The sequence below is a fragment of the Halichoerus grypus genome, chromosome 7 (genome assembly GCF_964656455.1).
Source record: "Halichoerus grypus chromosome 7, mHalGry1.hap1.1, whole genome shotgun sequence".
Lineage (NCBI taxonomy): Eukaryota > Metazoa > Chordata > Mammalia > Carnivora > Phocidae > Halichoerus > Halichoerus grypus.
In genome coordinates, this window is record NC_135718.1 from 35,013,106 (window position 1) to 35,028,286 (window position 15,181).

The 15,181-nt window shown below is 34.4% G+C and overlaps 1 protein-coding gene across 4 annotated transcripts in view; it reads right to left on the reverse strand.

The window, feature by feature from the left end:
- The window catches only part of HECTD2 (HECT domain E3 ubiquitin protein ligase 2), a 72,388-nt gene that overhangs the window by 21,024 nt on the left and 36,183 nt on the right, over positions 1–15,181 (reverse strand). For 3 of the 4 annotated variants that reach the window (XR_013449678.1, XM_078077374.1, XM_078077375.1), the window contains exons 3-11: positions 14,727–14,865; positions 13,921–14,023; positions 13,366–13,455; positions 11,384–11,448; positions 7,412–7,457; positions 5,587–5,696; positions 3,923–4,071; positions 3,023–3,146; positions 514–610 (exon numbers count right to left, since the gene is read on the reverse strand). Coding sequence is in view for 2 of the 4 variants with exons in the window: in XM_078077374.1 (XP_077933500.1) it covers positions 514–610; positions 3,023–3,146; positions 3,923–4,071; positions 5,587–5,696; positions 7,412–7,457; positions 11,384–11,448; positions 13,366–13,455; positions 13,921–14,023; positions 14,727–14,865 (923 nt within the window). In the remaining 2 variants the exon portion in view is untranslated. The remainder of the gene's footprint in view (positions 1–513; positions 611–3,022; positions 3,147–3,922; positions 4,072–5,586; positions 5,697–7,411; positions 7,458–11,383; positions 11,449–13,365; positions 13,456–13,920; positions 14,024–14,726; positions 14,866–15,181) is intronic. The other variant, XR_013449679.1, reaches the window with a different exon arrangement.

Genomic DNA, 15,181 nt, shown 5'->3' on the forward strand with positions numbered 1-15,181 from the left:
AGCCAGTCTGGCTGCTACCCCAGTTTCTATGGGTCTCCATGCCTTTTGGTTTCCTAAGAATCCATAAAACATCTTTCACCTCTCCTGGACATATTTCTCAGTTTCCCAAGGTTGTACATCTCCTAATTTTTGGGTTGTTCCTGTTTGATTTTCATAAAGCCTAGAACACGCGGCAGCGGTTTGAGTGGTGTGCTCGCTGTAGCCTCCGCCAGTGCTCCGCTGGCTACCGTGGAGCTGGAATATGGTATCCACGGCATGATGTCCAACAAGTTCCCAGTACTTTGGTCTGTGAGAGGTATTGCATCTTCCTGCTCTATTTATAATATGATGAGGGGTATCTCTTTCCTGTATCGTTAACAGGTTTAAGCACTTTTGGAGGGAGTTATAAAATGAATTTTACTTTTAACATTTCCTGATTATGCTAGAACAATTCACAAGACATTTGATTTATTTATTAAATTATTTACTATATTGATTATAGTCAGCATAAATATGTTTTTGTAGCTGGCTTACCCTTGCGATGCTTATCATCTGTTGTTCTGAGTCTCTTTGAATAATGATTTTTTTTGCAGCTATAGAAATAACGAATGGGTACTGACAGAAGGAAAACCTGCTCAACAAGTGAAAACAGAAAAAGCAAAATGGTGTATTTTTAGCAAAATTATACTAAGGGAATATCTAAGGTACCCCTCCTAACAATATAAAACATTACTTTTGTATTGTGTTTTACCATTTACAAAATGACTTTATGTGCATCACTTCTTTTAATCCCCACAGCCTTGTGAAGTCCATATCATTACTAGACGCGCTGTGTGCTCATTCTCTAGAGGAAGCTACATCTGACATTCTGAAATGTACTAACCACGTATATGGTTTACACAACTCATTTCAGTTTATGCACAGTCACCTGTAGATCATTACCTGTGAAAATATGGCCAACGCCAGAACCCGGAGGCAGAAGTACTCACGAAGGAGGATGAGGACAGAAAGTTCATGTGCAGAAATTATAAAAATCCATTATTACATGGATATTTCTCGTGTGCAAGCTTCAGAAATGAGGAAATCTAGCAATAACTACAGTAGTAAAAAGCAAAGTAATAAATTTAAGATCAATAAAATAAAAGTATGCTGCTGCTGGTATTGCGTTTAATGGTGTAATAGTATGAAATGGTATGTATTTGTAAAGACACGACATTATGATCAAAGGTCAAGAAAATAACTAACTTCCTCCCTTCAGAGCTGATCCCGTGTTACATAAAAAAGCCACAAACTACCCAGAGAAAAATGCATTTAGAGAGAACTAGTAGGTGACAGTGACACTTCAGGAGCCCGACTCCAGCGGAAGTGGCTGCAATGACTCCATCAGTTACAGCTGGAATCCATCCAACTATAGTCAAGCACTGGGTGTGAAGAAGGCATGAGGAGGAAACCGGAGACTACCGCCCTAGTGAGACCCACAAATAAAACAGCTTTCTCCAGAACGCAATTGTTAATAAAAGTTGTTCGGTACTAATGTGTAATAGTTTTGAATCACTAAGTGCTAACTAAAAATTTGGAAATGAAAGAAGTGCAGTGAGCTTAGTAGGGTATATCTTGGTCTTATTATGTATTTTAAAACAGTGTGGCTCAACCCTTCCCTAGTCCTGCACAGAGAAAAGTGATACCGTGTGTGACACACTGAAATAAACAGATGTGGCTGCTCATTGCCAGAGCTGACTTGCCCTCGGGCTCCAGGTCCCCCTCTAAGTCCAGGCTGGCTTCCCCCACACTGAAAGGATCACGGGACCGAGCCCCCTGTAGCGCCTTCTCGGAACACTGGTGCCGTGGCACAGTGGTCAGAAGGGCTCTGTATCAAAAGATGCCACTGAAATGTGCACAGTAACTCTTGGAGTTGTTTTGTGGTTTTGTCTACAACACTGTAATTATATTAAAGTTGGAGAAAAAAGTGTCTTTGTAAAATAAATACACTTTGTCAAGAAAATACCCATCCGACAGAACCAAGTCCCCAGAAACAATTCTTGTTTAGTTCTGAGTGTTCAGATGTGGACTGAGATATGTCCAGAAGGCCAGTCTATGGTTTTGGGCCAATTCTGACAGAAAGGGTCCCTGGCAGATTGAACCAACTTATAAACTAATCTGGGGTTTTGAGGTTACTTATATCCCTACCATATCTCTCAAGTATCCTTTAGAACAGACACACTCTCCAAGATACCACATGCTCTGGGAAAAAATGATGCTTGGCATAGTCATGCTGGTTTCATCCAAACTGTGAGTGTGGATATAGGTGCAGCATATTAAAGAGTTTGGTCAAGGGTTTTGCAAACCTATTACACTATTGTAATAAATAATTTGTGGTGAAGCCCTTTCGCTTAACTCCCATTCTTTTTATATTGTGGATAAGGGACAACCACCTCTTCTACAGAATGAAGGAGAAAAGGAGCGAGCTGTACGTGTGCATGTGCGCACGTGCGTGACGACTGTGTTACAAGAGGACTGGCGAACTATGGCCCAGGGGACAAACACGCTCTAGCACCTGTGTACAGACAGTTCTCTGGGACACAGACACACCTGTCTATTTACACATTGTCTGACGCTGTTTTTGTGTTACAGACGTATACCAGAGTTTGTGTAGTCCAGAGTCAACAATATTTACCATCTAGTACTTTACAGAGAAAGTTTGTGACCCCTGTACTGGATGACAGCATAAAAAAGAAGATATAAGAAACTTGCATACTAAGATACAACTTTGCCCTTCTTAAAAAGATGTTGTTAATCAAACCAAAACCAAATTAACATGTACATAAATTCAAAATGTAAGAAAAAGAAAATGCTTCAAGAAATATAATGATGTTTCAGGGCTGGATATCTAAACTACAAGTTTAAAAAAAAAAATAAATAAATAAACTACAAGTTTATATATAAAGATATGTGCATACTTGAATTTATACAAATTTAACATCCAGTCATTATTTTGAATAGTATTTCATTTAGGTAAGTAATCAAAATGAGCTTCTGATTGTACCTGTGAGAGTTTCCAAAGCTCTGCCAGGTGTGGTATTCTTCCATGAGATCAATGTGATCCAATGTTGAATTATAGAAATCAGTATAAGGAATAAGGGGAGGATGAACCAAACTGTTTGCAGTATCTGTAAAGATAAATTCTAACAATGATCTTTTCTAACATGTGCATGATTCATTCTAATAAGAACATTTTCATGCTCACCAGATAGACTTTATCTAGAAATTCCTATTTTAAGCCAACCGTAGCTCCTAATTAAAAAAGTAGTTTTAAAATTGTGGTTCAGGGGACACCTGGGTGGCTCAGTGGGTTAAGTGTCTGCCTTCGGCTCAGGTCATGATCTCAGGGTCTTCGGATTGAGCTTGCAACCCAGGCTCTCTGCTCAGTGGGGGAGTCTGCTTCTCTCTCTGCCCCTTCCCCTACTCGTGCTCACTCTCTCTCTCTCTCTCTCTCTCAAATAAATAAATAAAATTTTTAAAAAAAATCGTGGTTCAGATGCAGCCAATCATTTCTTGCTTTTATAAAACAACTTGTGGTGGGGATTAGAACAGTATAGTAAAGGGAGTACAGAGGTGAGCCCCTCTTTACACTACTTTCCCATCAGTGTGTTCTCTCCTAGGAGTTCTTGGGAATCAACGCAAGTGCCTGTTTTCTTAGGGGTCTCTACTTAGCAGGTCACATGCAGCAGATGGCCAGAATACAGAATACTGCCCAATAAAATGCATAAAGCTTTTTCATGCTATACATTAAATGTGAAATCCATTATCAAAACAGGAAATAAATCACAACTCTTCACTTCAAAGGAAGGTTTTAAAATTTAAGAATGCCTCTACAGTACTTTGCGATCCTTACAGAAATGTCCCTAATATTTAACAAAAGAGAAGACAGAGTAATAAAACCTACTAAGTAAAGCCAACACTTTGGATGCTGATGGGATCCACCAGGAACACTTTGTTATAGGTGGAAATTCTTCAGGCTTTGCAGGAAACAGGCGCAAAGAAATAAACTGCAGCAATCTCTCTACCAATTGTTTGAACCTCTTCTGGGATAATCTGGTAAAGATTTTGAAATAGTTCCAATCAAATCACATTTTCTATTTTGGCAATATGTTAGCTATCAAAGTGTATCCTGTACACATAAAATTTGAGAATATCCCCCAAAATTCTATTTCTTAAGTTGCCAAATATTTGAAAAGATGCAAATCTTACCTGGAGTATTGTTTCTTAAATAAGAAATAAACACCAAAATTACTACAACGTTAGCATTAGGCATTTCATTTTTAAGGCTTTCAATATTCAGTCAATCCTTGTTACTTAGACTCAGTATTTGCAAATTTGCCTACTTCCTAAAATTTAATGGTAACCCCAAAATCAATATTAGTGGATCTTTCAGTCACGGTCATTTGCAGATGTGCAGAAGGGCAAAAAATGTGAGTTGCCAGATGTGCATTTTCCCAGCTGAGGTCGAACAAAGAAACACTCTGCCTTCTTGTTTTAGCTCCCATACTGTAAATGAGTATTCTTTACAGTTTAGTGTCATATTTTCCACATTTTTGTGCTTTTTAATTAGTAATTCTGGGGTTTTAAAATGGTTCCCAAAATGTAGTGCCAAAGTTCTGTCTAGTGTTCCTAAAGCACAAGAGGAATGTGAGGTACCTTATGGAGAATAAACTTGTGTTAGATAAAATTTCTTCAGACATTAGTCATAGTGCTGTTGGTTGCAAGTTCAATGCTAATGAATCAATAACTTCTATTAAACAAGATGTCTTTACATACAATGCAGTAAAAATAAGATCATGTACTTATCGGTTGATGGGGATGCTAGACCAGCAGCTCATAGGAACCTAACCCTGTTATGTCCTGTAGGATCAATGATTCAGTATTTGTTAATTCAGTGTTAGCAGTGACTTTACAGAACATAAATACCATGAATAATGAGAGCCGATTTTATTTAAAATTAATTCTGAAAATATTTTGCCTCTAACATTTTATCAATCATGGAGAAAAGTCATTGTTTATGTGAGTACAGCTCTATGAAAAAACAGACTGTATTTTTTATAAATTCAAATTGATGGCTAACCTATATTTTATGATGACGTTATTAGGTAAGGAAAAGGCACTATGTAAGTAATGGTGAGACTGATTGACGTTATTAGGTAAGGAAAAGGCACTATGTAAGTAATGGTGAGACTATGTGAGAAATGGTGAGACAAGATAGGAAATAAAAAGACACAAATTGAAATAGTATCTGAGAAAATCTGGTCACCATCTTGAGCTATACGAAAACCACTGACAGGCAGGTGCTGTGTAGTAAGCGAAAGCAGTGGATAGAAACCTCAACAACAGTTTGCACCAGCAAAATGGTTACTTGCTTTAAAAACAGATTTTTAATTACCCTCTCTGTGGTACTAAGGTATATGTTTATAATTGGCTTTGAAGTACTGTTAATTAGGAGATCATTTCTAAAGACCTGAAAACATTTAAATATATTTTATTATAAAATCACTAATATCAAACTTGAAACTGTACGATTATAAGAGTTCTTATTAATATGACAGAGTGATTTACTTTTTAAGCCAGTGAACCAGGAAATGATGATCAGCTTCCACTAAGGCAGCTATCTGTCGCAGCAAGTGAGCATAGATGACATACGTAGATGTATTACTGAATTGAGGATTCTGAAAAAGACATGACAGATAATTGTGTTAAAATTTTGTTAACGTGTGAAAGGAAAGACACTAAGCTTAATGAACTAAGTGGTACATTAGGAAACTAAATTTGAGATTATGAAATACTGGGTGAAATCCTATAAAACAATAATCTATTTGTTTAATTATTTAATTAACAGAAATTTCGATTTTGGCTGTGGTATAGCAGAAAGAGCATGGGCTTTGAAATTAAGACAGATCTGGGTCTGAGGGCTGATTCTATCACTTAGGCGTGTTCCTTAAACTTTGATTCTCAATTTCCTCATCTTTAAAATAGGAATGATAATATCTATCTTACTTGTTCTAAGTAGTAAAAAAGAAAATGTATGTAAGGCTCCTAGCTCCATGCCAATCACTATCATCCAATTAAACAAAAAACCTGGTTCTTCCTTGATTAAAAAAAAAAAAGAATGCTAGAAAAATGAAGTAAAAGCTGGTTGTGAAACTTCTGCCACTGTGAGATGAATTAGGTGCATGTCTCACAAAGAACAAGGAGAGAGCCACATCACAGCTTCGGACAACTTTCAAATGTCAAAGGGACACCGAAGGAGTTGCTCGAAGCCTCTAGTTACATCTCTACAACCTGAACTCTTATCACAATGTGCATTTCAGAACTTCATGGAAAAAAATAGTATCATTGAAAAATAAACTGAAATTGTGGGAACTAAGAGAGCACCATGTATTTTTCACAAAACTGACTTCCTGGCAAGGACAAATTCACAGAGAGTGCCTCCTGCTGAGAGCCTCCCCGAGTGGTGCTCCTGAGAAGGTACCATGGGCGGAGCTTACTGCTGACTAACAGTCTCACTCCCAAAATCTGAACCTCGGTTGTCATTTCTCTAGCTTTTACTATCTACATACATTTCCTCCCTTTCTTCTAGTTTTGCTTTTGTCCTTTCTACCCTCTACTTTCCCTTCTTATATCTTTCAACTACCTCTTGTCTACTTAACTTCTTTTTCCCACTTTTACTTTTTTCCTTTCTCCCCCTTCTTTTATTCCTACTGTCCATATTTCCTTTTATTGGACATAATATTTAACTAAACACTGTATCTTATTTAACATAATTTATTCTTACCTTTAAATGAGATAATAATATATACAAACACCTTTTATAAATTGTAAAGACTAACACAAAAGCAGTATGCTAGCCATGTAATAACATACTTCTTTCTCAATAAAATAATACAAACTAAAAATTGCTTTTCATTTGTCTGGACCTTATTTTTTTGTATCTATGAATCTGTCTCTCTCAAGAGGAAAAAGTTCATCACCTTTGCTTTAGCAAACATAAGCAATCACCTTGATTTTTCCATTAGAATTCTAATGGAAGCATTTATTAAAAATACCTAGAGAAGTTAGAAACCTACTAGTTGGGAAATAAAAGAAAGTTCTGCAGCCCATTAAAGCTAGTTATAAGAGGTTGACTGGAGGAAGAAAAGGTGCTTCCATTCTGCTTGTTCCTGAATACCACAGCAGAAAGGCAAGAACTACATTAAAATTTTAATCCCAAAGATAATTTAGCTTCCCATTGTTTATTTGTTATAACTTTAGTGCTCTGGTTACACTATAATCAAAAAATATCAATAATGTTGCACAAAATAATACTTAGTACTTGATATCATTTCCCTTAACACATGCATAGACTGAGATTTGAATTAGACAACTTCAGTTCTTGCTTTCTTACCTGTAAAAGTATAAAATATGCTCTAAGATCATCTTTTGTTCGTGGACTGTAAAAGAAATAAGCATAATTGATTACAGATTAGTATTTAATCTTATAGCATCTAACAAAAAATGATTAGTATATGTTTTTGTGAGAACTGCATTGGTAAAAGCCAAAAATGAGACTTAAGTTAGTATGTATGATTACTGAGACAGTAACAGATTCGTAATATGCTGGGAATATAGGTTCTTCTGTGCTTACTCTTGGCTGGTTCTGAAGACACCTAAAAGATGAATTAAGTAGAGGTGCCTGGGTGGCTCAGTTGGTTAAGCATCTGACTCTTGATTTCAGCTCAGGTCAGAATCTCAGGGTTGTGAGATCAAGCCCTGTGTCAGGCTCCACACTCAGCATGGGGTCTGAGATTCTCTCTCTGTCCCTCCCCCTACTTGTGCTCTCACAGGCTTTCTCTCTCTCAAATAAATAAAGAAAATCTTAAAAGAGAAAGGTAAATTAAGTAGGCTATAACATTTTATGAGGTAAATATCATGACTAACTTGGGAAAGAGTTAAGAGCCTGATGAATAATCAATAATTTTAGAATACTTATATTTTTGTTTTAATAAAGGATAGTTGATATCTCATTTAAGAATACTGATGCTCTGAGGAAAGAAAATATGCTGTGTTTATATATCTATTTCTGAAGTGATAGATATCAAATATCTGCAAATCAAATCACATGGTAAGTTCATCTAGTATGTTTCTAATTAAATTGGAAATTAAATTAATATTTGAATACCTCTGAGATGTAACTAATTTGTAATTTTTTTCCATGTTAATCTGGATTTTCACATTGTCAAATCTGACCAAGAGTTTTTGTTATTGCCAAAGCTGATGAGTGTTTCTTTCTCACCCTCTCAGATTCTATTGAATACACTCTCAAAAATACTCTAAAGTAACTTCTTGAATTAAAAATGGTTCACCTATAAGATTACCAGATTCAATTCATGACCCTTGACTGGGTCCAAAACCCAGATATTAAAGAACACTTTTGAGACAACTGGGGAAATTTAAATGTGGACTGCATTTTAGAGAGTACTATTAGAAAAACATTAAATTTGTTTGGTGTGATACAGTGTTATGGTTATGTAGGAAAAGGTTATTAAGAAATATATGCTGAAGTAATTAGAGGTTAAGTGTCATGATGTCTTCCATTTACTAAAAAAAATAATTATGCACACACTCATGCACAGGGAGAGAAAGCAAAAAGCAAATGAGGGATAAAATTAACAACTGGTGAATCTAGGTGAAAGGTATATGAGTTTTCATTGTCTTTAACTTTTCTGTGGTTTGAAATTTTTCAAAAATAAATCCTGGGGGAAAAAAGGTTCATCTCCCAGTATCTCCTTGAATTTCCTTTAAGAAAATAAAATGACCAAATACGGGCGCCTGGGTGGCTCAGTCGTTAAGCGTCTGCCTTTGGCTCAGGTCATGATCCTGGGGTCCTGGGATCGAGCCCCACATCGGGCTCCCTGCTCAGTGGGAAGCCTGCTTCTCCCTCTCCCACTTCCCCTGCTTGTGTTCCCTCTCTCGCTGTGTCTCTCTCTGTCCTATAAATAAATAAATAAAATCTTTAAAAAAAAAAAAAAGAAAAGAAAATGACCAAATGATTACTTTTGTTATAATTACAAAACAAATCTGAAAACATAAACCACTGCCCCAAATGTACTAAATGACCTTTACAAAATGTAAAGCTACATAGTCTGAAATATAAATATATAACATACGTGTTAAAATTTGAAATACGTATACACATGTGTATACAGAAATGTTTAGTCAGTAACATTTCTTTGTGGAAGAATTATCTTGACTGAATAATGATTTAAATTGTTTACAAGGTTTCTAAACCATTTCTGTCTATAATAGTCTACATAATTGTCAGACTATTTTCTGAATGGGACTGCTGTTATGTTTTAGAAATTACATTTGAAAATATTTTATTTATTTATTTATTTTTAAGATTCTATTTATGAGAGACAGAGACAGAGAGAGACAGACAGAGCACAAGCAGGGGGAGAAGCAGAGGGAGAGGGAGAAGCAGACTGCCTATTGAGCAGGGAGCCCAACACAGGGCTTTATTCCAGGATCATGACCTGAGCTGGAGGTGCCCCAATTTGAAAATATTTTAAAACACTCAGGGCAATTCATAAATATTGAAATTCCTGGTGATAGGCGAGCCCTATTTTTTCCATTTTATAGCAATACCATGACAATTTCCAAATTCCTGTCCCATGTACTAGTATTTTAATGCAGTACACAGTTCTGGGCATTGAAGTTGTGGTTGAGATCACAGGCTCTTTGCCAGACTGCCTAGGTTCTAATCCTGACTCAGGCACTTACTGTGTTAACTTGGGCAACTTCTTTAACTTTTCTGTAAATTAGTTTCCTCCACTGTGAAATGAAAATAATCATATTAACTATTTCATAAAATTGCAGTGAAGATTCAATGAAAAATACATGGAAGATTGTTAGAAAGGTGCCTAGCCCATAATAAACAGTCAGTAAACTTTAGATCTTGTTGTTGTTATAAAAAATCCAAAATAAAACAAGACTTTTGGGTAAAGACCACATGCTCCTTTGATAGATAATCACATCGAATTATCATTTAATCTCTCTCAGGCACACTTCTGAGGAGCAGGGTTGGAAAGCGGTGAGAGTGTGCTTATGAGAGGGGACTCAGGCTGGGGCGGGGTCAGGCCACTGGGCTTCCACTTCTCTCAGGAGCTCTCCTACACTCTAAATCTCTCCATTTTCAATGAAGTACTATGGGTTCAACCAAAACCATATAATTCAAGGAAAATGCAAATTTACTACCGTAATGACAAATTAGGAAAAATGCTATTAAAAATCACATCAAACTATACAGTATGATTTCATTTGTTTCAAAAAGGTGACCAGAAAAAAGATGGCAATATGTTAACGTTTACTTTTTTTTTTTTAATAATACTAGCAGTGCCTTTTCTACATTTATGTAATAACCATGAATTTCTTTGAAAATCAGAGCAATGTTATTAAAAAATATGGGGTACATTTAACATTTAATAATTTTTTTAAAGATTTATTTACTTATTTGAGAGAGAGAGAGAGAGCACACACATGAATGGGGAGTGGGCAGAGGGAGACAATCTCAAGCAGATCCTCACTGGGTGCGGAGCCCCGATTGTGGGGCTGGATCCCAAGACTCATGAGATCATGACCTGAGCCAAAACCAAAAGTCAGATGTTCAACAGACTGAGCCACCCAGGTGTCCCTTAACATTCAATAATTTTGATATTATTTTTAAATGGGGCTTAATATAAACATTTGAATTATAATTTAATGGTATTCCTTTGGCTTTAGTAGAAGCTATTATTTAAGTTATATGCTACTTAAATAATTTATCAATTTAAATACTATGGACTTTTCAAAGTATATTGTTGTGTTCTGCATATCCAGTGATATTCGAACATTATCAATTACATTGCCCATCATTCCTTATATAATGATTCAAGATTTAGTTCCAGGAAAAAAAATATTTCAGTAGCCAAACTTACATTTCCTTATATTAGAAAGAAGAAAAACTTTGCTCTAGCTACCAAGAAATCCAAAGCTAAATTTAATGTCCATTTAATTTAATTCTAGGTTACTGATGTAACTATGCATCCCATTTTTATACCACACATATATCTGTACATAACAAATTTTATATATAATTTTAAAGGATTCACAGATCCTGTGAAGCCCACATATAAACCCTCCTGAGAAGTCACAAAACTCAAGTTAAAAAGCTTTGTCATAAGTGTTTTGTTTTGTTATAAATGGTTTATAATTTCTTTCTGATCTCTGTTTTTAAAACAACTAAAATCTTTTCTGAGAGTAAAATATATGCATATACATTAAAGATGTATGGGATGTAGAAATTATCTATATTGATTAGCTAAATATTAGTTAAAATTACCCTTTCCATTCTCGTAATAGGCTGTTAATGATTCCCTTTAATACTGTCTTCTGAATGTCTTGAGGCTACAGGCAAAAGAAAATCATAAAATAATTAGGATTAGGTACTTAGGTGACTTTTATATGTTATTTATATTTACAGATCTGTTTCAATAGTTAAAATCAGACTTGATGACCGAGGACTGCTTATGGTAGTATGATTTTCACATCTGAGAGTGCTAGAGCACCAATGACGTAAGATTACAACGAGAATGCTCCCTGGGATGTGCCGTGCACAACAAACTGCACAAACGTATATGGTGGGCCTTTGATGACCAACATCGGTTTTATATAACTGAAAAAATTTTCAGTTTCCCTGGATTGGCAGGATAAAATCATGAACACGAGTCCAAGATTAGCATGTTTAACAATATAAAATGACTGCATATATTTAAATATATTTATTACTACCAGTAAAAAGTTATAATTAGCAGGGAGATCCACAATTCATTATTAAGAGCAATGAAATTATGTTCAATAAAAAAATAAGATTTTTTTTCATTACTGGATTTGGAAAAGGCAGAAAAGGCATAAAATAACATTCCTATATAGTTTAAGAATTCAAATACTAAAAAAAAAATCTTATTTCCATTTTAGAGAGTTTTCCCCTTGTGTTGTAGATTTAATTTTTTAGTGTCTATAAAACACTGATATCACTCCAAGTCAAAAGAGATCAGACAAATGTCCTAGGAGTGGAACATTTTGGGTCACAGTATATGTATATGTATATGCTTAGTGTTAGTAAATAATGCCAAGCAATTTCCCAAAGTGGTTGTACTAGTTTCATACCTCATCAGGGTATGAAAGTTCCAGTTGCTGCACAATATTGCCAATTCAGTACTTAAAAAAATTTTACTCATTTTGAATGGATGTGTAATGTTATTTACATTTCTCACATGACAATACATAATAATAATGTACCTTTTCATGTATTTAATAGTAAAATACTGAGATTAGGAATAAGACAAAGATGTTTGCTATTACTTCTTTTATTCAAAATTTTACAAGAGGTCCTAGCCAGTGCAATAAGGCAAATACTTACATCTATCCATCCATACATGCAAGATAAAAGGACTGAAGAGGTGAAGTCTCATTTTTCACAAATGACAGGACTGTCCATACAGGAAATCCAAATAAATCTATTGATGCACTATTCGAATTAATGAGTGAATTTGGTATGGTAAATAAAGATAAATATATGAAAGTATTTTTTTTTAATTTTATTTTATTACGTTATGTTAATCACCATACATTACATCATGAGTTTTTGATGTAGTGTTCCATGATTCATTGTTTGCGCATAGCGAAAGTATTACAATTGCATCAAAAAAAATCAAGTACTAGAACTAAATGTAACAAGATATGTGTAAGACATTTATCCAGAAAACTACAAAGTATCACCAAGAAAAACTAAAGAAGATCTAAGTAATTGGAGGGATATACCATGTTCATGGATTAAAAAAAAATGTCAACTCCTCACAAATTCATCTATAGCACTGTGGTTCTCAAAATGTGGTTCCTGGGAACTTGTTAGAAACACAAATGCTTGAGCTCTACCCCAGAACTACTGAATCTGAAACTCTGTATTTTAAGAAGCCCTTCCTGTGATTCTGATACATAGTAAAATTTGAGAACCACTATAGATTCAGTGCAATGCCAATACAATCAAATAATTTATCTCTTTTTGCTGGCTAAGTGAAGCATGATTTTATTTCAGCAAGCCTTCCTAAAGAAGGACTGGACATAAAAGTATTTTTTGCTTAATTCTCATTTAATTAAAAAAATATAAAAAATACCTAACTTTCTGAGAATTCCAACTAAATTTACTGTACAATTATACAATTATGTTACAAGGTGATTATTACAATATTTGTGTGGCTGCTTTTGAAATACAAAAGAGACAAAGAATTATACTGTTTGCATCTGTTTATAAATAATACTTACAGTATTAAGTAAGGCATCATATACAGCATTCACAAATTTAGCATTAATCCCAGAGTCTTCAATGGTATTAAAGGAGGCGGTGGCATCTTTCTGCAAATTCAATTAATGAATTAAGTGTATATAACATTTAAGGACTGTTCTTAGTAATTTTGAACCATAACTATTCCTTCATAATTTCTAATATTTTTTTAGTAGGACGATGAAAAAGAACTTTTGGGCAAAGCTGCTAGAAATAAAAATGAATGTATAAGAATTATTTTAATCACTTTTTAATATTTATTTTTTATTATCATGTTCAATTAGCCAGTATAATCACTTTGTTTTTTAAAACTGAAAGAATGGAGTCAAACATCATCATTAGTACAAATGCAAACAATCTTTAAGATATCACTTAAGTAATATTTATTTGTGATATGTATACTTTCTGAAATTAATATGTATATATGTTTAAACAGCTGCTTAAGTCAATATTAGGTAGAAAAAGAGCTAAGTTATTGTATCTTTTTTTGGAAAATTTAAAACTAAAAGTGAAAAATGTGTTTTCTGTGTTATTACCTTAAATGCAGCATTTAGTTCTGGGAAAGAATCAAATGTTGTTAGATAAAAATCGTGTACTGCTTTCCAATCTCCTGATGACTTAACTTTTTCCATATCTTCCCTAAAATGAAAACAAACATTAACTATAACAGATAGAAATATTATTCAGATAAAATAGCATTACTTCTTTAAAAATAAATGTCACCAAACATGTAATTTGAAATATTGAAGCTGAATACAATATGTTCCAATTATATAAATATAGTTTATGAACTTATAATTCTTAAATGGATCATGATATTTATTCAGCTTTCCATTTACTTGCTTTTTAAAAAGGTCATTCTTGACATGCTCCTCACAATTAACACCTTCTTTCCTTTACTTCATAGCCAAACTTGAGAGATTTTGTTTACTTTCTCTGTCTACTTTCTCATTATCACTTAGTCCTTCAGTATTCATTGGATTATTTTCAGTAGTGACACAGCTTTTATGGTTTATGTGTCACATAGTAGATGAAATAATATTTTTTAAAAAGGAAACATTTTATTATTTTATCACCATCTTTATCTCCTTTTGTCTGTTTTAACTCATATTCTCTTATTTAGTGTTGTTTCTTTTGTTGCAACATTACCTACCCCTTACCTGTTACTTATACATTTGTTTTCACATTCAACTTGAGACATCTAGTCTTTTGTGTCTTCACTCTTGACCAATGCCTTATAACGAGCCACAAGTTCAATTTCTCACACAAAAATATTAAATTATGTAGAGTACTGGCATTAGATGACTATACGTCTACATATTAACAGTGAGCTGAAACTTACTGAAAGTCTTTCATAGTTTTGGACTGGTTAGGAAGGACAGATTCTGAAAGAACTGGGGCCTTCATTTCAGATGGTAATGCATCTATAGAAACACGCTGTTTTTGTCTAACATCAAGGCAAATTGGTGGTAGGTCTCTCACTGTGAAGTATAAAAAAGCATTCAATGTAATTAATAGTAAAAATTTTCCAAATTATAAAATGTCAGGCTAACTCAACATGAACAGAAAACAAGTGAATTATTTTGTATTGCATTCACCTTGGGATCATATAACAGAAATCCTACCACAGTAAAGGGCACCTCCTGAAGGCTCTATTGCCACCAGTCCCTCCCAACCCCAACTTCACCCACAACAGATATTAGGCCATATCTTAAATTAAAAGTTATCCACAGATAAGATATAAATAAAGTTTATTTCCTTTGTTCCTTTCCCGAAAGTTGTCTTCCAAGAAGTATT